Source organism: Lagenorhynchus albirostris, chromosome 4, assembly GCF_949774975.1.
Source record: "Lagenorhynchus albirostris chromosome 4, mLagAlb1.1, whole genome shotgun sequence".
In the NCBI taxonomy this organism is placed as follows: domain Eukaryota; kingdom Metazoa; phylum Chordata; class Mammalia; order Artiodactyla; family Delphinidae; genus Lagenorhynchus; species Lagenorhynchus albirostris.
In genome coordinates, this window is record NC_083098.1 from 72693475 (window position 1) to 72718428 (window position 24954).

Below are 24954 nucleotides of genomic sequence, written 5' to 3' on the forward strand. Positions count from 1 at the left end.
CCGCAGCAGCCTGCAGCGCCGGGGACCCGTGCGCCGTGCGACCCTGGGCGGGGACAGCCCCGGGGGCTGAAGGTGCCCGGCAGCGCTCCGGATCGCCGTTCCTCCCTGCGTCCCGCCCGCCCGGGGCCTCGCTCACCCCGCCGCTTCTCCCTCTCCCGCAGCCGTGTCGGGACCATGTCTGCGGAGACCGCGAGCGGCCCCACTGAGGACCAGGTGGAGATCCTGGAGTACAACTTCAACAAGGTCAACAAGCACCCGGACCCCACCACGCTGTGCCTGATCGCGGCCGAGGCCGGCCTTTCCGAGGAGGAGACCCAGGTAAGCCCCCGCGCGCGCCCGACTCCTGCCCGCGGGGACCCGCCGCGCCCACCCTCGCCTGGGAGATCTCGAGAAGGTTGGGGGTCGCCCTTGCCCTCGGCTCCCGCTTGGCCTCCTTCCCCCGGCTCTTTCGTCGCTTCTGCCCGTACCCCGGGAGCCCAGACCTGTATCGCTCCCACAGCAGCATCCCAGCTCCCCGGCTCCACGGGCGCCAGGTCTGTCCCTCCACCCCAGCCCGGTGGCTCCCGCGGGAGCTGCTTAGAAGCCCCACGCCCACCCTCCCTTCTCCTTGCTTTTCCACTCTCCCCTACAGCACGGGATAAACGCTCTCTCCTCCCTCTGGGCTGGGAGCAGCGTCCCTTGGCCCACTTTTGTCTCGCTTTCCCGGGTTTATTTTCTCCTCTGGGCTGGAAGCGAAACCTTTAGGAGAGGTGCAGTGTGCGCCCTCTGAGCCCAGCGCCCTCAAATCTATTCTCAGAGGGAGTGTCAGAGCTGGAAGGGATCTTAGTGATCAGCTATAAATTCAGTGCTCAGGTTTGGTAAACGAGGAAACTGAGGTTTAGAGGGAGAGACTTGCCGTGACGGCACAGGTCGTTAAGCATGCTCTTTGCATCACATCGCGCTGCAGCTTCCGGTTAGCTGCAGAGCTAAAATTGCACGGAGCCAGGGAGATTTGGTTCCGGTTTTTAAAAATTCCACGGCTCTAAGGTTTAGGGTCCTTTTCTGGAGTTTTCTGAGAAGGTAGACATCTGACATTACAACTGAAGGAACAGGAAAAAGATGTCACCATAAGTGCATTGATTTATTTATCTATTTTAAAAGCTCCTCTATTATCCTTAAAATTGTTTAGGGTAGAGAATGCAACACTGCCCATGATTTTTAACCGCTAGGTACGGTAGGTGCAGTATTGGCTCCTTCAACTGACTTTTTTTTTTGTTTTTTTTTTAAACCCCTGTCTAAACTCTTCTATTTCCCCTTTGGTCATGGAAAGACAATTAGTTCTGCATGATGATACCACTTGGAACTCCTCTAGCACCTCTCCCATGGGAGCCCAAAGCAATTCACACCTCTAGTCGCAGGTCTAAAGCAGAGACTTTCTTATTCTTCCCAACTTATAGACCAGAGCATTCAGACATTTTGTTCTCTCCTCACCATGAATCATACTTAGCTGAGGCTTAAAAGCTTGTCATGGGTGCTCCAGTGAATCCTAGAACCAAGACCCCAAGATCCATTTTGGATCCCAAGCCCCAAATGATTTTTTACCAATTAAGCCTTTGGAGAACTCGCCCATAGAAAATCCTCCCTCTCCTAGGTCAAACAGAAAGTCCAGCATATCAGTCTTTTGCAAAGGGAACAGATATCTGGCTAGCCAGAACCAGAACTTAATGGAAGGTGATGGACTGTAACCCAAGCCGAACAGCTCATGTTTCTCAGAACCCCAGCTCTCCCCAGGAGGCAGCCTGCTGAACTGTTGTCATTTACAATCCCACACTATATTTAGAAAAGAGGAGTGATCACAGAGACAGTAACTCAGCTTTAAGGCTGTGAGTTTACCATGGGCCCCGTATTAGCCTGATTCTCCCTTGGCAAGTGACTGTCATTCCCTAAAGCAGAATGGTTATGCTGGCCTTTGTAACAGATGACACGTGCCGCCTAGTGCTCTCCGAGTACTAAATCATTTATTTGCCACAACAATGCTATGAGATGGGCACTCTTGGCTCCACTGTACAGAAAGTTTAAATAACTTGAAGACCACCACTGGGGAGTAGCAGCGCTGGGATCTGAACCCTGGCAGTCTGGCCCCCTGGCCCAGATGCTTAACTACCATGCTATTTTGTCTCCACAGAAAAGGAATGGAAACAATTGGGTGGGGTGGGAGGGAAGCACTGAAAATTCAATTTATGTTCTAGTTCTTCCTGAAAAAAAATCCATGCAGTAAATGACAGTCATCTCAGGCTATATTCAATCTTTCCTCAAGATTCACCTTATATGAGAGAACTGAACTGAGATCAGGTTGGGGGCAGGAAGAAAGAGAGGGCACCCTTCTATAACTGAGGTCAGCCAGTTCAGACCCCTACAGAGCAGGTTCCTCTGCCCCTTTCAGGCAGCCCTTCTCCCACCCCCCCACCACACACACTTCTCCCATCCTCAAATGAGTAAATGGTAAACTCGGCCCTGAAGTAAGCATTCGGGGGAATGAGTCAGCCTCATAGCAGGGCTCCCTGCTTCCTTTTCCTGCCATGAGGCTAACACCTTCTTCCTCCCTGAGATTGCCACGGCTCAGCTTTCCCCTCTGTCTTCCGGCATCAACCACAGGGAAGCATCTGAGACCCAAGAGCTCAGAGACAGGCAAAATTTAGCAGTTACCATGTTACTGGTGGGTGAGAATGTTTTCCCTGTGGGGACCCTTTAAATAACTGATGGAGGCCAGGTTTGTTGGGCCTAAACATAAGCAGTGTCTGGTATCAGCACTTCCCCTGTTTCTTCTATTTGTTAGCATTGCCCTTTTCCATGAGAAAAGGTCATCAAAGCCAAAATAATATTTATTTCATATGCTTGGTCCCTTATGCCTAATACCACCCACTTCCAGAATTGGATTCATATTCATTTTCCTAGAATAAGTAACACTAGAAGAAAAATAAGCATGTGATGGTCCTATGAGATAGTTAACTCAAGCTGATTCACACTGCTGATACTTTGGCAAAGGCAAGAGGGACTAAAATGCTGAAATATTCTCTGACTGAGGCCTTTGACCTCTTTATAACTGTCCCACTGTAGGACAATGTTCTTTACTTGGGGTGGTGGGGGGGGGAGGGACACCTATAGGAACCCAGAATGAAGTGAAGGATGCTCTAATGGAAATAACTTTTTAAGGTGCATTTGCTGGGGTCCTAGAATGGGTTTTTTCTCATGACAGTAATTAGATATGTCCTATATTTAAATTAGAGAAACCTTACAGAATCTCGACCCCTGTGTCTTTCATTATTTTGAAGTCAGTGTGAGAAGGGGCTGGGAAAGGTCTTATCAGCCCCTTGGGAGGTTAGAATGATCTTCCATTTTCTATGATCACTGATTCAATCCCAGTGTAGTTGGTGTTGGTTCTTAGATTGGTTTCCAGGATTTTTATCCCCTCTTGATGTCCTGGGACTCTTCCTAGAACCCTAGTTTTAGTTGTTAGATGTCTTATCAATGGAATAAAGACCTCTAAAGGTCTCCTCCTAAAAAGAATGAAATGTTAGTTACTAGAGAAAAGGACAGGAACAATATTATTCTGCCTCACCCCTTCCCCATCCCAGTGTCTAATTATCATCTGTTCTCTCAGAGTAAATAAACCTCCATCAATGGGCAAGGCTAATGAGGGCATCCATTCATAAGCAAGCAAGGGATGAATGTCTTTCCCAGGGGATGACTGAAACGAAGAAGAGAAGGAGAGAGCCAGGTGGAAAATTAGGATTGATGTGAGTGAGATGCGATAAGATTCAGCTCTGGAGGTGAAAAAAGCAAGCAAGGTGTTTAATGACGTTTGTTGGAGAGCAACTGGTTTGCTAAATTATTATATACATGTGTGATTTAAAAAATATATATCTGTGGAAAACAGTTGAGCTTTTCTTGAACCTCCTCCCATCCCCCAATGCTAGGGTGCAATTTATTAATCATTTGGATGCCAACTCACCGATTCACAGATTTGGTCATTGCTGAAGTTATTTTCAGTAACTGTATGTTAAAATTTTGCTTCATTACTAGTATAAAGGTGTGGGTGGCTCTTCTGAATGAAGCCAGCTCAATCATTCTGTCTTAAAGGAATCCTGATAGAAAATGAGCCTTTCCCCCTCCAAGCTTTAATTAGTCAGTCTGTAAAACTCTGCCATTTATTCAGCTCTAGAAACTGCAAATTCTGTTCAATCAGACCTCGTAGCCTTGAAACCCCTGCAGAGCTACCTCATTAATGAAACTGGAACTATGCTGCTCTCACACCAGATTCCAGAGTTAACTAAATATACACATGGATCACAGAAGCAAATAGGCCCACCTTTAGCAGTAGAACGTTGGTTAAAGCCACCAAAGATACATGAGCTCTCTATTCTCCTTAAGGTTGGAGATCCCCAGGAGTGAACTATGGCACCCAGAGAGCAACCCCCAAAGAGAAGCCTTCCCTACGAGTAGTCTGCTGCCCTTGGCTTTAGATTACTTTTCTCTGCTGCCACCCCACAGTACAAAGGTATATAAGACAATTGATCTTGACAGGTGTTAGGCTGTCCCTTGCTGTTCAGCCAGGTGAGCATTGGTGCAGAGCCCTAGGCCGTGCTGTGGGCTCGCTCCCTTCTAGCTCTACAGACCTTCAGCCTTAGAAGCACTCCTTCCCCTGTGGTTCTCGCCCTTTCTTCTCATCTTGGGCTTATGCTGAAATGCCTTTTGACTCCCTAGATCTCCGCAGAGATGAGGTCTTCCCACGCATGGCCCTAGAGCCCACCCTGTTTGTTCAGAGGTTGAATCTGCATCTGGCTGTGCCAAGTCAGAGCCCTCTAGGTGTTTCTCACCATACCATCTCCATCAGCACATTCCAGGTCTGGCACCCATCCCACAACTGTGTTCTTTTTGCTTCCTTTCTGTCCCCTCATCTACTGACCCCTAGAACAGGTAAATTTTAGAAACACTACAACGGACAGTAGATAGCCCCTAAGTTTACTTCTTCATTTACAGTTGAGCTGACTGGCGCTCTAACTTCCTCAAGTTCTGAGCCAGTTGGTTACAACAAGCTTCCTGTTGGCAGGGCCCAGGACTGCAGAGCCCCCAGTGGTCACCTACCCAAGCAGTATGACATGAAAACGTCTTCATTCTCAAAGTGTGCCATGATGTGTGAAAGGTTGGGAAGCACAGGAGAATAAAGCCTGGAGGTCCTGCCTTCCCACAGAGCCCTCTACTCATCCTCTCCCATGTGGATTAATGCTTGCTGCTTCTATTTCTTCACTATTGCCTCTTCAATGTTGTTGTTCAAAAATCCAGATTCCTCCTGGCCAACCTGGTTCATACCCCAGACTATTCCCCAGCATGGGTCTCCTTATCTCCACTTTGCAGAATCCCCCCGCCCTTCAGGGGTATAATAAAGGCAGATCTATATGCCTTTATATGCATTTTAAAATGCGTAAAATATGTTTTAGCCCTCACATGGTACCTTGTCTAGAAGTATCCCATCTGGGGCTTTTCCTAAATCCATGGTCACTTTTGCGAGGTGTGAATATTTGGGTCACACAGAGCTAGAAGATTTTGAGTAAACTGGGAATCCCACTTGCTCTTTTCTCACTGTTCAGCGGCCCTGGAGCAGGAACGATTGGTCTAGACTACTCCATGGATCCTCAGAAAGGAGTGCCCCAAGGTTGTTCAGCGCTTAGTTTTTCATTCATTTTACTCAACAAATTCTTACTAAGTGCTACTGATGACCAAGGCCCTTGAGATCATCACACATTGATGAGGTATAGCAGCCATACAGATTTATCTGGGGCATCAAGGAGATGCTTCAATTTCTTTTATTCATTCAACAAACATTTATTAATCTCTGTTAAGCCCTTATGCTAGGGGCTAATGATGATAAGATGGATGCAGACTCTGCTTTCATGGATCTCATATTCTAGAAGGAAATGTAGATTAAAAACAAGTGAATACACAAATAAATTAATTACAGATATTAAAAGTTCTGTGAAGGTAACAAAGTATGAACACAGAGAATAGGAGATGGATGGAGAATCTACTTGATAAAATGGTTAGGGAAGGCCTTATTGAGAAGGTTCTATTTAAGCTGAGCCCTGAGAATTATTTATCATCAGATAAATAATGAAGGTCAGATATTCTAAGCATAGAAAACAGTATGTACAAAGGTCCTGAGGCAGAAATATAAGTATCACAATGAGATGAACCATCCCCAGGGACTCAGACTGCTTTCCTCTTTTCCAGCTGGGCCACAGAAGCTACTTTTAGAAAGGGAATGAACATTTCAGTTTTTCAGTATGTGACAGGTAATTTTGCACATTTCCCTCCTCCAGAAATGGTTCAAGCAGCGCCTGGCCCAGTGGCGGCTGTCAGAAGGCCTACCCTCAGAGTGCAGATCCGTCACAGACTGAGGAGATGGTGGTCATTGGCGGCTTCCCTCCATGAAGACCATCTGCTGTTTCTCTCCTCAACTTAATCAAGCTCTTTTGGTTTTTCAGTGTAGTGTCATATGCTCCTCTGTTAGCTGTCCTCCTATTTAACACAACGTTGTATTTTTTTTTTAATGTATATAACTAGAAAAGAAAATAACAATAGGAAGCTATGGGCAGCTTCTGTGTAAAGCAGTGGCTTGGCTGGAAGTGGTGTGGCTTGCATTTCCTTTGGGTCATGATGACAGATGGTGTGAAAACCATCTAAGTTTTCTTTTTGACCATCACCTCCCAGTAACAATTTACTTTCACCATCCATTTCAGAGAAGACAAGGCCTCTGTTGAAAAGGTAACATGACCAAGAGGGAGAAACATTTCCTTCTAATTCTACTTTCCTAAGTCATTTTCCTTGTGTTTCATTTAATACACTGAGATTGAGTAAGAATACAGAGTGAATTTGAGTTATTCAGATTCCATAAAGCAGTTCCTTGGATTATAGCTGAATTAACTTGGAAAGCACTCAGGCTGGAAGACAGAAACTTCCACTGGCAGAAAATCAAGTAACTAAGGAAAAAAATCCACAGAAGTCTTGAATTTACCTTATTTAAATGCATTTGTTAAATTCATTTTGCTAAACAAAATGAACAGTGTTTTGTCTCTAAAGTGATTTTCTAAATAAAACCTTAACATTTTGTTGAAAATGCATTGAGTCCTCTGCAGATTTTTAACTGAATAATAAGCATATCAAAGAAAAACAGAATAGCTCAACATAGAAGCCGCCTGACAAAAAAGCTGTCATTTTCTAAATCCTTGCTACTCAGAGTCGTCCAGGACTGGCGTCATCAGCATTAGCTGCAAGCTTGTGAGAAGTGCAGAATCTCAGAGTCCAATCCAGACCTACTGAATCAGAATCTGCATTTTCAACAAGCTCTCCAGGTGGTGTCTATGCACATGAAAGCCTGATCAGCACTGCTCTAAAGGACTCTACAGTGGATTTGCATCCATTTTCTGTCAGAGCACATTAAACATCTTAGCAGTCCATTAGTTAAGATTGCGTTTGATTGCATGGAGCAGTAACTTGATTACAATGGATTAACCAAATAGGCTTTTTGTATGTTTGTTTAATTGATTAGTTATTTTTACATAAGAAATCAGCAGGTAGGTTGCTCCCTAAGATTGCCAAGAACTTGCAGACATTTTATCTTCCTACTTTCCTATTTTTAGCATGTGGCTCTTGTGTTTATGGAGACAAGATGGATGCATTTCAAGTAAAAAAGGAAAAAACAAAGGGAAATGCCAGCTAAGACTTTTCCCTGTAAAAAAGGTTCCTGGAGGCCCCCATCTAGGGACTTCTCCCTACATGTCATTGGCCAGAACTGGGTCACATGGCTACTCCCAACTGCAAGGGAGTTGGGAAGGTGAGCCTTTTTAATTGGACATAGTACTGCCTTGAGAAAAATTAGGGTTCTGTTGGTAAGAAAGAAGGGGAGGATGGATATTGGAAAAGCCACTAGCAGTGTCTGCCAGCCCAGCCCAGAATGATGCTGGCATGTACTTCTGAACTCTTACCTAGAACGCAGGCACAGTCTTTTCAGTACTTTAAAATAAAGAGCCCAGAATAAGAAATACTAGCAGTTATGCAGAATACAAATGTTTACAAGATTCTTCTCTAAACAATACACAGTGAACCACGGTCTGAGCAGAACAGCCTCATCTGGCTTGCTCCTCTGCAACCTAACTGATGGTGGTCTGAGAATCTGTCAGCACAGGGCTGGATACTGACAACACTTTCTGGAAAGAAAGAAGGGAGGACGTGGGGACAATACAGGAATGTGAGCACATCATACATACCCGCATAGAGAGAGTATTCTTTACCTTTCAAAGCACTTTCATAGACACAGACTAACAGAGAGAGAAAAAAAAAGTGCTGTTCATATGACTGTAGGCAAAGCAGATCCAGACAGAGCATGGAGATTTGCCCATGTCAGGCAATGAGAGAGATGCTAAACCAGGTCTAAGCCCCAGCTCAGAAGTCTTTCTCCAGCACACCAGAGACATGATTCTAGAATAAGCCATCTGAGACAAGAAGAGTTAACCAGCTGGGCAGAGAGTGTGCCTTTAGCTGGGAGCTGAGAAGCATGTTTAGGACAGAAGGATCACTTCCTGTGTTTATCAGGCCCAAGAGTCAACAGTCCTTAAATAGCAGGTGCTGGAAGGGAATGAGGATCAGGTATCCTTTAACTAATTAATTATTCAATTAATATATAGGTTTAACTAGAGCCAAGTTTTTTATTTGTTCATTTTTGCATTTGAAGGACTCCTTGATGATACCACAGTCTTTAACCACCACACAACTGCAACCAGCCACTTCGCCAAGTTTTCCTCTCGGTCAGTTTTTCAGAGGCCTACCCATTGCCCTAGTTTCTCGGTGTCATCAACCTTAATTAGGTTGATTTAGTGTTCAGCAGGTGGAGTGAAATCTTAAATGTACCTGAGTCTCCACCTCTGCACTGCTGGGCAGCCTCAGGGAAAGAGTCAGTGCCCTTTTAAATGTAAATTTGTTACCAATATTAACCTCCTTGAGTTTACTTTTTCAACTGTAATACAAAGATAGCAATACTCTACTAAAAGAAAAAAGGCACTTTGTAAATAGTAATAATAATTACTATTGCTAGTACTCTAGAGCTCTCTAGCTCTAGATCGAAATCTTTTTAGAGCTCCCTCTAACTCTAGATCAGCTCTCTTTAGAGCTTGCTGCGCAGTCCAGTTTGGTAGCCACTAGCCACATGTGGCTATTCAACACTTGAAATGTGGCTAATCCAAATTGAGACGTGCTGTAAAGTGCACGCCAGATATCAGAGCCTGAGTATGAAAAAAGAAAATGTAAAATATCTCATTCATAACTTTTCTCTTGGTTACATGTTGAAATCATAGTGTTTTGGATATACTGGGTCAGATGAAATAAATGATTGAAATTTGAAAAAATAATAATAATTACTACTGCTACAAAGTACTAATGAGGACAGGGAAAGGTTCATTTTGATGCCTGAGATAAGCCTTAACCAGAACCCAGAGCTCTAACTAACTTTTAATATCAGGAGTCTCTTCTGGACACCCAGGGTCACACGGCAAAGTGGTAATACCCACCCCAGGCTGGGAAAAACTCTGCACAATCCCCTCTTTCTTCGCTGTGTGTCCTACTTCTGTTGCTGACACTGTTGGCTGCTTAGCCTGATAATTATTCCCAACCCCTCTCTCTGTTACCTCCTTTGTCTACCAAGGTTGCTGAGGCTGGAAAACCAAAATACAATACTACACCTCCTTACGCGGAGCTGTGGTCATGTGACACAGTCTGGCCAATGAGGTTTAGGTTTAAGGGGGGAGGGGTGGTGGTGGTGGTGTGGGGAGGGGGAGGGGGCAGTGTTAGAAGGCTTTGGGGAAGAGTTTTTTTGTTTTGTTTTTTTTTGGCTGTGTGGGTCTTTGTTGCTGCGTGCAGGCTTTCTCTAGCTGCGGCGAGCGGGGGCTACTCTTCGTTGTGGTTCATGTGCTTCTCATTGCAGAAGCGTGTGCTTCTCTTGTCTCAGAGCACGGACTCTAGGCGCGTGGGCTTCAGTAGTTGTGGTGCATGGGCTCAGTAGTTGTGGCTCGCAGCTCTAGAGCACAGGCTCAGTAGTTGTGGTGCACGGGCTTAGTTACTCCGCGGCATGTGGGATCTTCCCAGACCAGGGCTTGAACCCGCGTTCCCGGCACTGGCAGGCGGATTCTTAACCACTGCGCCACCAGGGAAGTCCTGGGGAAGAGTTTTGTGTTTCTTGCTAAAAGGTACAGAAGCAGCAGGCTCTGTCCTTTTCTCTTGTCTTGAATGGCACCAGTTTCATTTGTTAATTGTAGAAACAGATAGGCAAAACCAACCCCAAACAAACATACAATAAAACAAACAAACCCATAAAAATTAACCATGATCTCACCATGCAGAGGTAACCCTAATATTAACCTTAATATTCTTGAGGGTAGGCATGTTTTCAGTGCATAAATACACAGGGAGCTGGGAGAAGAAACCATTTTAGGAGATAGCTGCTGTTTGAACCACTGCTCTGAGAGGATGTATAAATGAAAAACTCTTGTTTTTCTCTGCTACAACACTCTACTCAGAATATCTCACTTCTGACACCAGATATGTGGGGTTTTTTCCCCCACATGCAGCAGTCCTGTGACACCAATTGGATGTCTTGCAATTCAATTCGGTCTGACACTGTCTACCTGGAGTTAGCATCAGATCCCACAGGTTAAGGGCTCAGTCCCACAAGACTGCCCCCCACTTCAGATGCCAGTTGCAAGCCCAGGTTGTTACCTGTGCTTCTGATTGATTGGCTGCAAATTGGAGGTTTCCAAGACCCCCTCCTCGGATTGGATTGATTTGCTAGAGCAGCTCACGGAACTCAGGAAAAGTTTTCTTACCAGATTACCAGTTTATTATAAAGGATATAACTCAGGAACAGCTAGATGGAAGAGATGCAAAGGGCAAGGTATGCGGGGGAAGGATGTGGAGCTCCCAGGCCCTCTCTGGGCACAGCACTCTCCCAGCACCTTCACCTATTCACCAACCCAGAAGCTCTCTGAACCCTGTACTTTAGGGGTTTTTTATGGAGGTTTCATTATAGAGGTGTGATTGATAAAATCATTGGCCATTCACGATTAAACTCAATTCCCAGCCCCTCTCCCCTCCCTGGAGGTCAGAGGGGGAGGGGTGGGGCTGAAAGTTCCAACCCTCTAATCACCTGATTGGTTCCCCCAGTGACCAGTCCCCATCCAGTGGTTATCCAGGGGCTTTCCAAAAATCACCTCCATAACATAAATTCAGGTGTGGTTGAAAGGGGCTTGTTAATGAATAACAAGATGCTCCCTTCACCTTTCTCACTCTGGAGCTACTTCAGCAATTGGAACTATTTGAGGGCAAAAGACCAAATCCTGTAACACAAGATGCTCACATTACTCTTATCACTTAGGAAATTACAAGGGTTTTAGGAGCTGTGTGCCAGGAGTAAGATGAAGAGCAAACACAGGTATTTCTTATTATGAATCACAATATCCTTAGAAAGATTCTTCCTAAGGGAGAATTTGCTCTTTTGTTTATGAAAGCGTCCTGATGAGTGTTGTTGGCTACAAAACACAGGTCTAGAAGGAGAAAAAAAAAAGGAAGAATTCAGTGGCTGTGCACAATAAAGTAGCAGGAACTTGGGACTGTGTCCCAGGGATGCTCAGGTAGGAGGCTAGCTGGGGCCCTCAGGCACTGAGAGGAGAGATGGAGAAGAATGATCTGGTATGGGCGTGCAGGCTCCAGCAACAAGTCTGCTGACCCAGAAGACTGGTGGATTTGGCTCAGAGACTTCAAAATGTCAAATATTCATTTTAAATGAACACCTGTACGATGCTGGTCCACTGTTGCCGTTCAGTCACTGCTCTTTGTTATCTTCTACCTTTAGGAAAGCACTATTGCACAAAATAGCCTTGCATTGGTGATGCTTTGGGAGCCGGGAAAGGAGCTGCTTGGGCCACATTTGTGGCCCACAGTGGACAGCAGAAGCTCTGCTTCTGTCTGCTCTCTTCTTATAAAGGGGTAACAGCACCCCTTTACATTTGGGGAACACCTCCCACTTCATGTGGTCCTGGTAGAGCAGTTAATCACAGTGTCCCAGGTTCCCCACTCTACTCAGAATTAGACACACGACCCAGACTGGCCAATCACAAAGCCACCTCCCTTCACACACAGGGACTGAACCAAGGTATGGGCTCTTGACCTAAGCTGAGCCAATCAAAATCCCTCACCAGAGTTTTCCCAACTGGACCGGGAGGGGCAGTTCTCTATTAACCTCGTGCATGGAGAGTTGTGAGGGTGGAGGCCTGGGGTTGCAGGCAGCCATCTACCCAGCCACGTAGAGAAGGTTACACTGTAATGAGAGAGAATGGAGGCAAGCAGAGATGGAAGTTAGAGAAAGAGACAGACAGACAGACAGACAGCAGCTAGGTCCACTCTTCCCTCAGGCCATCCCAGCCTTCCTAACTCTGTGAACTAGTGAATTCCCTTCTTGGTGTGTCTGTCATTTGCAGCAAAAAGAATCCTAACTAATGGGAGAGTGAAGAAAGGAAGAGAGGAGTGCATGGAAGGAGGAATATTGGCCACTAGGGGAATTATGAATCCAGGAGAAGCAGGAACTTAGAGTAGAAGAGAGCCAGGAATACATAGGCCAACAAACCCTGAAAGTAACTGGACAGAGTACCAGACATTTCTCAATCACTGGGGACTTGAGAAAAAAGATTATTTTTCCATATTAATAGAAAAGATGATTACTAACAGGTAGATAATATATGGATATTAAGTACATACGTTTTTGAATTAAGTGCAAACATATGGTAGATATGACTTTGTTACCTTCCTGGGGACATCTGGCTACTCTCCCTAAACCCTGGCCATCTCCATGTAGAAATCTTGTTCACATATTCCACTGTCCACTAAAGGGTCATTTTAAAACCTCACATCGTTTCAAATGTATCCCTGCCCAAACTCAATGTCAAAGTAACTAGCAATAATAATGGTATAATTTAAAACTTCATATTCTCATCCCATGATGGAAGTACTAGGAGGTAGTGGAGTACACGTAAGTCAGGCAGGGATGCAGGACATGAGCCACGGTTTATGTTGACGAGGAAGGACAATAAGATTTCTTGGTTTTCAGAAGGCTGGTGCTTTGATAGTGTGGTCTCTATGAACAATTATAGGCATGAAGAAGCAAAGGTTTCTAGAGAGCCTCTCCCTTCAGCTTCACCATCAGCTGTATTCTGACAAATATTTCAGCACTGCTGCACTGGGGATGTACTCCTGTAAACATAAATTTCAATGTGGCTTCTTGTAAGAGTCCACCACCTAAACTTAGGAAAATATGAGAGGGCTTCCCTGGTGGCGCAGTGGTTGAGAGTCCGCCTGCCGATGCAGGGGACATGGGTTTGTGCCCCGGTCTGGGAAGATCCCACATGCCGCGGAGCGGCTGGGCCCGTGAGCCATGGCCGCTGAGCCTGCGCGTCCGGAGCCTGTGCTCCGCAACGGGAGAGGCCACAACAGTGAGAGGCCCGTGTACCGCAAAAAAAAAAAAAAGAAAGAAAAAAAAAGAAAAATATGAGAAACATTGGACTTGAATCTCAATTTATGTAACTCATCCAACTACCCAGATACAATGACAAACTGACTCACAGTTCCTATGACTTATCCTTGGAATTCCAGATGAGCAATGCAGAAGGATTTTCTTTCTCTTTCTCCCAGATGGAGGCTTCCTCTCCCCACCCCTTTTTTTTTTAAAAAAAGGTTTCTACTTTGGAATTTGGCATTGCCTGGGAGTGAAGAAGGCAAGTTTCTGGGGATAGTGATGCTGAGGATAAGAATCCTCGGGGCATAGCATAGGAACCATAATCCAGAAGCTTAGAATCTTTTCAAGATACAGAATGTGTGTTCATGTATGAGAAAAACTGTGTGTATATATATATATATATATATATATGTCCCCTTTCTCCAGAGGGGGAGAGCTGAGGCAGAGAATTCTGGTTGTCCCCTTAGCCCTTCTCTCTTTCTTCCTGTAATTTTATCTGAGGAGAATGGCTGCCCAGCTAAAGACTAAATTTGCTCACTTCCCATATAGTTAGGTTTTATAGCCAGCCTCCAATGAGCTCTGCCTTCTGGTATTCACACATGTGCGTAGGTCCTTTCCACACTGAACAGGGGTTGGTCTGTGTGACCCAGTAAAAAAAGCAGAAATGATGATGTGTCACTTCCGATATTAGTTTCTAAAAGACACTGCAGCTTCTCTCTCTCTCTCTCCCTCTCTCTCTCTCTCTCTCTCTGGGATTAGTTGCTCCAGGAAAAGGCAGCTGCCATGTGGAGAGGTCCACATGGCAAGGAACTAAGGCCCCTGAAAACAGCCAGTGAGGAAAGAGGTCTGCCAAGAACCCTGTGAGTGAGCTTGGAAGTACGTCCTCCAGCCCCTGTCTAGCTTTCAGACAACTGCAGCCCCTGAGCCACAACCACTCAGCTAAGCTGCTCCTGAAATGGTTTGATAGAATAAAGGTCTGTTGTTTTAATCTGCTAAGCTTTGGGATAATGTGTTAGCCAGCAATAGATAACTAAAGCTCTGGATGTGGTCAGTGAAGAGATGTGTGCTACTTCCAGGTCATGTCCCTAAAAAACTAAGTGTGCTCTCTTGTTTCTCCTTCCCACTTCCCATGAGCTAGAATGTGACTATGGTAATTGGTTGTCTCATATCATGCAGATGACCGCAATCCCTTAGGTGCCGGAGGGCAACAAAACAGAAAGAGCCTGGGTCTCTGTATTAGTCAGGAAATAGCAGGTTTAGCTGCACTAACGACCAACTTCTGATCTCAGTGGCCTAAAAGCAATGCTTTACTTCTCACTTCCACAAATCTGCTGCAGCTCTGAGAAACTCTTCAGGATGGCTGTCCTTCATATCAGTAGTGCTTCCACAAATTTCAGTGAACAGGGAAAGGAGTGTGAAAGCCTTGCGCTGGCAACTAAGTGCTTCTCTGACACACCTTACACTCACATTTCACTGGCCAAAGCAAGTTGCATGACCACAACTAACCCCAAGGGGGCAGAAGAGCACATTTCTTCCTTATTTCCAGAGGAAGAAGACTGGAAATACTTTTTTCAGCAGAACTAATAATCTACCAAAGCACTCAGCACCATCAAGTCATTCCACCAACCCTGGCCTTCTATATAGGACTATACCTGATAGAGAAATAAAGTTACATCTTGATGAAGTCACAGTGTTGGGGATCTCTTATTATAGAGCCTAGCCTTTACCCTAAGCAATAAAGGCATATAGACTAAAGAATGGGTCTAGGATCTGCCTACCTACTAACTGATTCTAAAGTTATTGACAAGGAAAATGAAGGCACACAAATGGAATAGTCCTATTTGTCCTTCCACATCCACTCGGCATCCTTTTCTACCCGACTCTGTGGCCAAGGAGGGTGACATTACAGATACCTCAACCAGGCTCCCTTGCCCCCTGATTTCTCCTGGGGTTTAGCCAATGATAGTCACTAGCAGGAGATCAGAGGATAAGAGTAGAGTAAGATCAGGGTATTTTTTCCCAGTCTACGTCCATCCAGAGTCATGGTTTGACAGTGACTATGTTCTTCTAGCCAAGGCCACAGCCTCTGTCAGGAAGCCCTTTCCACAGCTATAAGTCTCTCCAGCTTTCAGTAACCTCTTCCTCTCCTTGACCTATTCTAATCCTAGAGGTAGTAACACTTATTAGCCCCAGTGTTTCACTACCCTTCTTGATTTCCCTTAAAACTCCTCAAATCTTTGTAGAGTCCTTTCATTAAATTGTCTTAATTACTTCTGCCATCTATTTCCTGTCAGTACCCTAACCAATGCCACACTTCTCCCTTGACTTATAGTTACTAGTCAAAACAACCAATGACATAAGAAATGGGCAGACATGAAAATCCCCAAAGGGTGACGATGATCTTTTAGATCAACAATGTAATAATGAGATCAAATAGGCATTAGCACCCAAATCTCACAGTGCATGGGAAAGATATCCCCTGTACTGGCATCATCAAGACAGTGAGAAGCCAAGTGGCATCTTAAATATTTGCAACTTTATGCCAAATCGTTCCAGCAAAAGCTCTTTGACATACTTATTCCAAAATTAAAGCTTATCCCCAAATATCTCCGTTATTCATTTCAAATATCATTGGCTTACCAACTTAATTCCTTAGCTGGAGTTCCACTGAGTTCAGTCAGGAAGCTTTGAATTAGGACATGGAGTTTCCCAGGTTCATGTTTGAACAAGATTCAAGGAGCCTCCAAAAATCTCACAGGTCAAAGAGAGTACAGCTCACAGCCCAGTTCATCTGTGGTAAAAGAAGGACAGAGAGGGAGAGAGGTTGGGTGGGGAGGAAGGGAGGGAGCAAATTTAGGGGGGGAGGCAGGGAGGAACGAACCTGCCTATCAAGTTCACAGAAAGAAAGATGATTCTTCAAATGAGAAGATGCCTCTTCCACATTAAAAAACCCAAACACCCTCATAACGGAGTGCTCCCCAAGGGGCACACATCTAGGGGACCTAGAAGAGAACGTGGCTTTGCTGCCAAACATGTCAGCTTCCAGTGGGGGGGATCTGCAGTGGCCAAAGGAGGAGACAGATCAAGGAAAATGATTTTTATCCATAAAGATGTCTGGGATATAAAATCCTCCATGATCAAACAGGACAGCTGAGAGGAAAATAAAAAAATATCAGAGTCTTCATCCATTTATTAAAATATTCACTCATTCTAATCCAAAACAAACAACGCCAACAAAACCACACGTATTTGTTAGGATGATTTTGGCTACAAGTGAGTGAATATCCAACTGAAAGTGTCTTATCAGGCTTTCTATTTTCTCATATAAGAAATGTAGGGGATTCCAGGTTTGGCTAATTTGACCACCTAACTAGGCCAGAGCTCTGTGTCATCCTCCCTGAGATTCTCTTCTCTTTCTTTTCGTGGTCGCAAGATTACTACTCCAGTTCCAAGTACCACATCCCACATAACACCACCCACCATCCGGACACAGGAAGGAAAGCCCTGCCTTTCTCTTCAGGCAACTCTCATTTTATTGTTTTAGGGAGGAAAAGCCTTTCCCAGAAGCCCCCCAGCAGTCTTCCCCTTGCCCCTCACTGTCTGGAATTGCACCACATGTCCACCCCATGCTTATAACTGGCAAAGATAGTCAGCACTTAGAACAGACTGGCACATAGCAGGAGCTCATTAAATATTTGCCAAATGAATGAAAGGTGAATTGGACTACCATGGTTGCCGTAGACTAATTCCAGCCCATTTCATAGAATCTGTTTTCCTAGAACACACTGTTGTTTGATAGCTGAAGAAAATTTGCATTTTCTTTTCAAAGAAGAAGGAAGGAATAGCTTTTGAGCAGTCAGCCAACAGCATATGCCACATTATGCCATTTTTTTTTTCTTTTTCCTTTTTGGCCAAGCTGTGCGGCTTGCGGGATCTTAGTTCCCTGACTCCCCGACCAGGTTGATCCCGGGCCCCGGGCAGTGAAAGCACCGAGTCCTAACCACTGGACCACCAGGGAATTCTCACACCCTTTTTTTTTTTTGCTTTGTGTATTTCAGTATTATCTTTTTTTTTTTCAACATCTTTATTGGAGTATAATTGCTTTACAATGTTATGTTAGTTTCTGCTGTATAACAAAGTGAATCAGCTATATGCATACACATGTCCCCATATCCCTTCCCTCTTGCATCTCCCTCGCACCCTCCTTATCCCACCCCTCTAGGTGGTCACAAAGCACTGAGCTGATCTCCCGGTGCTATGCAGCTGCTTCCCACTAGCTATCTATTTTACATTTGGTAGTGTATATATATCAATGCTATTCTCTCACTTCGTCCCATCTTACCCTTCCCCCTCCCTGTGTCCTGAAGTCCATTCTCTATGTCTGTGTCTTTATTCCTGTCCTGCCCCTAGATTCATCAGAACCAGTTATTTTTAGATTCCATATATATGTTAGCATACAGTATTTGTTTTTCTCTTTCTGACTTACTTCACTCTGTATGACAGACTCTAGGTCCATCCACCTCACCTACAAATAACTCAATTTCGTTTCTTTTTATGGCTGAGTAACATTCCATTGTATATATGTGCCACATCTTCTTTATCCATTCATCCGATGATGGACACTTAGGTTGTTTCCATCTCCTGGCTATTGTAAATAGAGCTGCAATGAACATTTTGGTACATGACTCTTTTTGAATTATGGTTTTCTCAGGGTATATGCACAGTAGTGGGATTGCTGGGTCATATGGTATTTCTATTTTTAGTTTTTTAAGGAACCTCCATATTGTTCTCCATAGTGGCTGTATCAGTTTACATTCCCACCAACAGTGCAGGAGGGTTCCCTTTTCTCCACACCCTCTCCAGCATTTATTGTTTGTAGAGTTTTTGATGATGGCCATTCTGACCGGTGTGAGGTGATACCTCATTGTAGTTTTGATTTGCATTTCTCTAATGATTACTGATGTTGAGCATCTTTTCATGTGTTTGTTGGCAATCTGTATATCTTCTTTGGAGAAATGTCGATTTAGGTCTTCTGCCCATTTTTGGATTGGGTTGTTTGTTTTTCTGATATTGAGCTGCATGAGCTGCTTGTAAATTTTGGAGATTAAACCTTTGCCAGTTGCTTTGTTTGCAAATATTTTCTCCCATTCTGAGGATTGTCTTTTGGTCTTTTTTTTATGGTTTCCTTTGCTGTGCAAAAGCTTTTAAGTTTCATTAGGTCCCACTTATTTATTTTTGTTTTGATTTCCATTTCTCTAGGTGGGTCAAAAAAGATCTTGCTATGATTTACGTCATAGAGTTTCTGCCTATGTTTTCCTCTAAGAGTTTTATAGTGTCTGGCCGTACATTTAGATCTTTAATCCATTTTGAGTTTATTTTTGTGTATGGTGTTAGGGAGCGTTCTAGTTCAATTCTTTTACATGTAGCTGTCCAGTTTTCCAGGCACCACTTATTGAAGAGGCTTTCTTTTCTCCATTGTATATTCTTGCCTCCTTTATCAAAGATAAGGTGACCACATGTGTGTCAGTTTATCTCTGGGCTTTCTATCCTGTTCCATTGATCTATATTTCTGTTTTTGTGCCAGTACCATACTGGCTTGATTACTGTAACTTTGTAGTATAGTCTGAAGTCCAGGAGCCTGATTCCTCCAGCTCTGTTTTTCTTTCTCAAGATTGCTTTGGCTATTCAGGGTCTTTTGTGTTTCCATACAAATTGTGCAATTTTTTTGTTCTAGTTCTGTGAAAAATGCCATTGGTAGTTTGATAGGGATTACACTGAATCTGTAGATTGCTTTGGGTAGTACAGTCATTTTCACAATATTGATTCTTCCAATTCAAGAACATGGTATATCTTTCCATCTTGTTTGTATCATCTTTAATTTCTTTTATCAGTGTCTTATAGTTTTCTGCATACAGGTCTTTTGTCTCCTTAGGTAGGTTTACTCCTAGGTATTTTATTCTTTTTGTTGCGATGGTAAATGGGAGTGTTTCCTTAATTTTTCTTTCAGATTTTTCATCATTAGTGTATAGGAATGCAAGAGATTTCTGTGCATTAATTTTGTATCCTGCTACTCTACCAAATTCATTGATTAGCTCTAGTAGTTTTCTGGTGGCATCTTTAGGATTCTCTATGTAAAGTGTCATGTCATCTGCAAACAGTGACAGTTTTACTTCTTCATTTCCTATTTGGATTCCTTTTATTTCTTTTTCTTCTCTGATTGCTGTGGCTAAAACTTCCAAAACTATGTTGAATAATAGTGGTGAGAGTGGGCAACCTTGTCTTGTTCCTGATCTTAGAGGAAATGTTTTCAGTTTTTCACCATTGAGTATGATGCTTGCCGTGGGTTTGTCATATATGGCCTTTATTATGTTGAAGTAGGTTCCCTCTATGCCCATTTTCTGGAGAGTTTTTTTCACAAATGGGTGTTGAATTTTCTCAAAAGCTTTTTCTGCATCTACTGAGATTATCATATGGTTTTTATCCTTCAATTTGTTAACATGGTGTATCACATTGATTGATTTCCATATATTGAAGAATCCTCGCATTCCTGGGATAAACCTCACTTGATCATGGTGTATAATCCTTTTAATGTGCTGTTGGATTCTGTTTGCTAGTATTTCACTGAGGATTTTGGCATCTGTATTCATCAGAGATATTGGCCTGTAGTTTTCCTTTCTTGTGACATCTTTGTCTGGTTTTGGTATCAGGGTGATGGTGGCCTCGCAGAATGAGTTTGGGAGTGTTCCTCCCTCTGCTATATTTTGGAAGAGTTTGAGAAGGATAGCTGTTAGCTCTTCTAAATGTTTGACAGAATTCGCCTGTGAAGCCATCTGGTCCTGGGCTTTTGTTTGTTGGAAGATTTTTAATCACAGTTTCAATTTCAGTGCTTGTGGTTGGTCTGTTTATATTTTCTATTTGTTCCTGGTTCTGTCTTGGAAGGTTGTGCTTTTCTAATAATTTGTCCATTTCTTCCAGGTTGTCCATTTTATTGGCATAGAGTTGCTTGTAGTAATCTTTCATGATCCTTTGTATTTCTGCAGTGTCAGTTGTTACATCTTTTTCATTTCTAATTCTGTTGATTTGAGTCTTTTCTCTTTTTTTCTTGATGAGTCTGGCTAATGGTTTATCAATTTTGTTTATCTTCTCAAAGAACCAGCTTTTAGTTTTATTGATCTTTGCTATCGTTTCCTTCATTTCTTTTTCATTTATTTCTTATCTGATTTTTATGATTTCTTTCCTTCTGCTAACTTTGGGTTTTTTTGTTCTTTTTCTCTAATTGCTTTAGGCGTAAGGTTAGGGTGTTTCAAATTATTCTTGTTTCTTGAGGTAGGATTGTATTGCTATAAACGTCCCTCTTAGAACTGCTTTCGCTGCATTCCATAGGTTTTGGGTCATCATGTTTTCATTGTCATTTGTTTCTAGGTATTTTGTGATTTCCTCTTTGATTTGTTTAGTGATCTCTTGGTTATTTAGTAGTGTATTGTTTAGCCTCCATGTGTTTGTACTTTACAGTTTTTTTCCTATAATTGGTATCTAGTCTCATAGTGTTGTGGTCGGAAAAGATACTTGATATGATTTCAATTTTCTTAAATTTACCAAGGCTTGATTTGTGACCCAAGATATGGTCTGTCCTGAAGAATTTACCATGAGCACTTGAGAAGAAAGTGTATTCTGTTGTTTCTGGATGGAATGTCCTGTAAGTATTTATTAAGTCCATCCTGTTTAACGTGTCATTTAAAGCTTGTGTTTCCTTATTTATTTTCATTTTGGATGATCTGTCCTTTGGTGAAAGTGTGGTGTTAAAGTCCCCTACTATTACTGTGTTACTGTCGATTTCCCCTTTTATGGCTGTTAGCATTTGCCTTATATATTGAGGTGTTCTATCTTGGGTGCATAAATACTTACAATTGTTGTATCTTCTTCTTGGATTGATCCTTTGATCATCATGTAGTGTCCTTCTTTGTCTCTTGTAATAGTCTTTATTTTAAAGTCTATTTTGTCTGATATGAGAATTACTACTCCAGCTTTCTTTTGGTTTCCATTTGCATGGAATATCTTTTTCCATCCCCTTTCAGTCTGTATGTGTCCCTAGGTCTGAAGTTGGTCTCTTGTAGACAGTATATGTACAGGTCTTGTTTTTGTATCCATTCAGCCAGTCTATGTCTTTTGGTTGGAGCATTTAATCCATTTACTTTTAAGGTAATTATTGATATGTATGTTCCTATTACCATTTTCTTAATTGTTTTGGGTTTGTTTTTGTAGGTCTTTTCCTTGTCTTGTGTTTCCTGGCTCGAGAAATTCCTTTAGCAGTTGTTGTAAAGCTGGTTTGGTGGTGCTGAATTCTCTTAACTTTTGCTTATCTGTAAAGGTTTTAATTTCTCCACTGACTCTGAATGAGATCCTTGCTGGGTAGAGTAATCTTGGTTGTAGGTTTTTCCGTTTCATCACTTTAAATATGTCCTACCAGTCCCTTCTGGCTTGCAGAGTTTCTGCTGAAAGATCAGCTGTTAACCTTATGGGGATTCCCTTGTATGTTATTTATTGTTTTCCCTTGCTTCTTTTAATATTTTTCCTTTGTATTTAATTTTTGATAGTTTGATTAATATGTGTCTCGGCATGTTTCTCTTTGGGTTTATCCTGTATGGTACTCTCTGTGTTTCCTGGACTTGATTGACTATTCCCTTTCCCATGTTAGGGAAGTTTTCAACTATAATCTCTTCAAATATTTTCTGGGACCCTTTTTTTTCTCTTCTTCTGGGACCCCTATAATTCGAATGTTGGTGCATTTAATGTTGTCCCAGAGGTCTCTGAGACTGTCCTCAATTCTTTTCATTTTTTTTTCTTTATTCTGCTCCTCAGCAGGTATTTCCACCATTTTATCTTCCAGCTAACTTATCCGTTCTTCTGCCTCAGTTATTCTGCTATTGATTCCTTCTAGACTATTTTTAATTTCAGTAATTGTGTTGTTCATCACTGTTTTTTTGCCTTTAGTTCTTCTAGATCCTTGTTAGATATTTCTTGTATTTTCTCCATTCTGTTTCTGAGATTTTGTATTATCTTTACTATCTTTACTCCGAATTCTTTTTCAGGTAGGTTGCCTACTTCATCTTCATTTGTTTGGTCTTGTAGGTTTTTACCTTGCTCCTTCGTCTGTAACATATTTTTTGTCGTTTTTTTTTTTTCTTTTTTGATGGGTGGTGCTGTATTCCTGTCTTACTGGTTGTTTGGCCTGAGGCATCCAGCCCTGGAGTTTGCAGGCAGTTGGATAGAGCCAGGTCTTGGTGCTGAGATGAAGACCTCCTGGAGGCCTCACTCCAATTGATATTCCCTGGGGTTTGAGGTTCTCTGTTAGTCCAGTAGTTTGGACTCAGAGCTCCCACCACAGGAGCTCAGGTCTGACCTCCAGCCTGGGAACCAAGATCCCACAAGCTTCGTGGTGCAGTAAAAAAACGAAAAAGAAAGAAAGGAGCAGTACAATATCAAAGAATAATAGGAAAAATATAATTGAAACAACTGCAACAAGGTAAAATAAAACCACAACAGAAAAAAGAAAAGAAAAAAGGGGGAGGAACAAGCGAAAGGAGAGAATAGTAACAAAGTATAAAGAATAAAATTAGAAAAATAAAAGATTAGGAAAAATAAAAATATTAAAGAATCAACTGCAGTGAATCAACAAGGTAAAACAGAACTCCAATCTAAAAGAGGAGAAAATAAAATAAAATAAAATAAAATAAAAAAGCCTTGACTATGGGGGCGGAGTTTAGGAGGGGTGGGGTTTAGGGTGGGGCAGGCCCTAGGCGGGTGGGGGGGTGACGTTTGAGCATGGGGAGGGGCCTAGGCTCAGGACACACGTAGCCAGAAAAGGCTTTGGGGGCGGGGCCTAGGCAGGGTGCCGTTCAAGCGTGGGGCGGGACCTCTGCTTAGGATCTGCACAGAAAGGGAGAGGCAGCACGTGGAAAGGGGGGCCTTCGGCGTGTAGAGTTCCGGAGTTTGGAGGTAGAGCCCTGGGTGAGGATGTGTGGGTGGGGTTTAGCCCCAGCGCGTTGGAGGGGGTCTCAGAGGGGGTCACAGAGTGTAGAGGTGGGGCCCTGGGTGGGGGTGTAGGGGCGGGGCTTGGGCTCTATGCATTAGAAGGGAGGATCTGAGGCCCGGGAGCCCAACAGGCTCCCCGGTGCCTAAGTGACAGGGAAAGCGCTCGCCCCGTTCCCTTCCGTTCCTTTGTGCCCCTCCCCCCCATCTCCCCCAGGGTCCACCCCGTCGCCGCTGGACCCCTCACCATCGGTGGGTCCCGCTGGGTGTAGGAACTCCTCCCCTACCCCAGCCGACCCTCAGGGGTTTCGGTCTCGGAGGTCCGACCTTTACTTTTGCTCTGCCTTCCCTCCCTCCCACTCCCACAGGACCCGCCCAGCTGGAGGGGGCCTCGATGGGCAGAGGATCAGGCCCGGGATCTCAGCAGGCTCTGGGGGGGCCCAAGTAGGCAGGAGAAGCCTGGCCATGCTCCCTTTTGATCCTCCGCCCTCCCAATGGTCCCCCAATTTCCCCCTTCGGGTGTGGTATCCCTTCCCCTCCCCTAGCCGCCCCTCAGGGGCACCAGTCCCGCCTGGCCTCCACTTCTCCTCCCCCTTCACTCCCCCCATGCCTCACATCCTACCCGGTCACTGGAGGTTCCTCCCGTTCCCTTAGTCGTCCATGGTCCCCCACCAGTGCCTTGTAGGTGCCCTAGTTGTGCGGAGACACGAATTACGCGTCTTCCTAGTCCACCGTCTTGACTCCGCCCATTTCTCCTTAAAGCAGAGAACAAGAGGAACCCAAGAAAGGGCTTATTATTTTCTAATGGTTACTTTGGGAAAAAAAAAAAAAGGTTTTTGGATTTAAACAAATTGTTCATGCAAGGGAGTAGTATCTTATTAGGGGACAAGTTACCATATTGTAGAGAGCAGTGAACTTTTTTTTCTGCCAGCTTAGACATCAGTTCCTTCAGGATATTCTCTGCCCAAGCTCAGTATGGGTTAGGTGTCTCTCCCGTATATTATCAAGCACCCTTTACCTCCCCATAGTACAGCACTTAACCACACCAGATTATACTTCTTTGTCTACCCCTGCAGTAGCGACTGTGTGTGTTCACCAAACTCTTTCCTTTCTTTTCTGCATACTCAGCTATGTTTCCCAACCTCCTCTGCAGTTAGGTGTGGCCACATGTCTCAGCCTGGTCAATGCAATGTGGGTAAAGTGATGTCTGCCACTTCTAGGCTTGGCCGTATCATGAAAACTACCCGTGCAGTCTCCTAACTCTCTTTTCAATCTGCTGGCTGAATGGAGAGGGCTCTGTGGACATAAAAGAATGTGGAAGGAGCCTGGGACCC

General features: G+C 43.8%; 1 protein-coding gene and 1 long non-coding RNA gene across 2 annotated transcripts; one reads left to right on the forward strand and one right to left on the reverse strand.

Annotated features, from left to right (window-relative positions):
- On the forward strand, positions 1-7449 carry HOPX (HOP homeobox). The gene is made up of 2 exons (XM_060148111.1): positions 1-318; positions 6357-7449. The coding sequence occupies exons 1-2, from the start codon at positions 175-177 to the stop codon at positions 6432-6434; spliced, it is 222 nt and encodes a 73-aa protein (XP_060004094.1). The 5' UTR covers positions 1-174; the 3' UTR covers positions 6435-7449.
- Positions 6241-24357, reverse strand: LOC132519823 (uncharacterized). Its single transcript, XR_009540314.1, has 3 exons — positions 24243-24357; positions 16232-16382; positions 6241-6555 (listed from the first exon to the last, which is right to left on the reverse strand). It is a non-coding gene; the product is annotated as an uncharacterized LOC132519823 (long non-coding RNA).
- Positions 24358-24954: the final 597 nt, after the last annotated feature.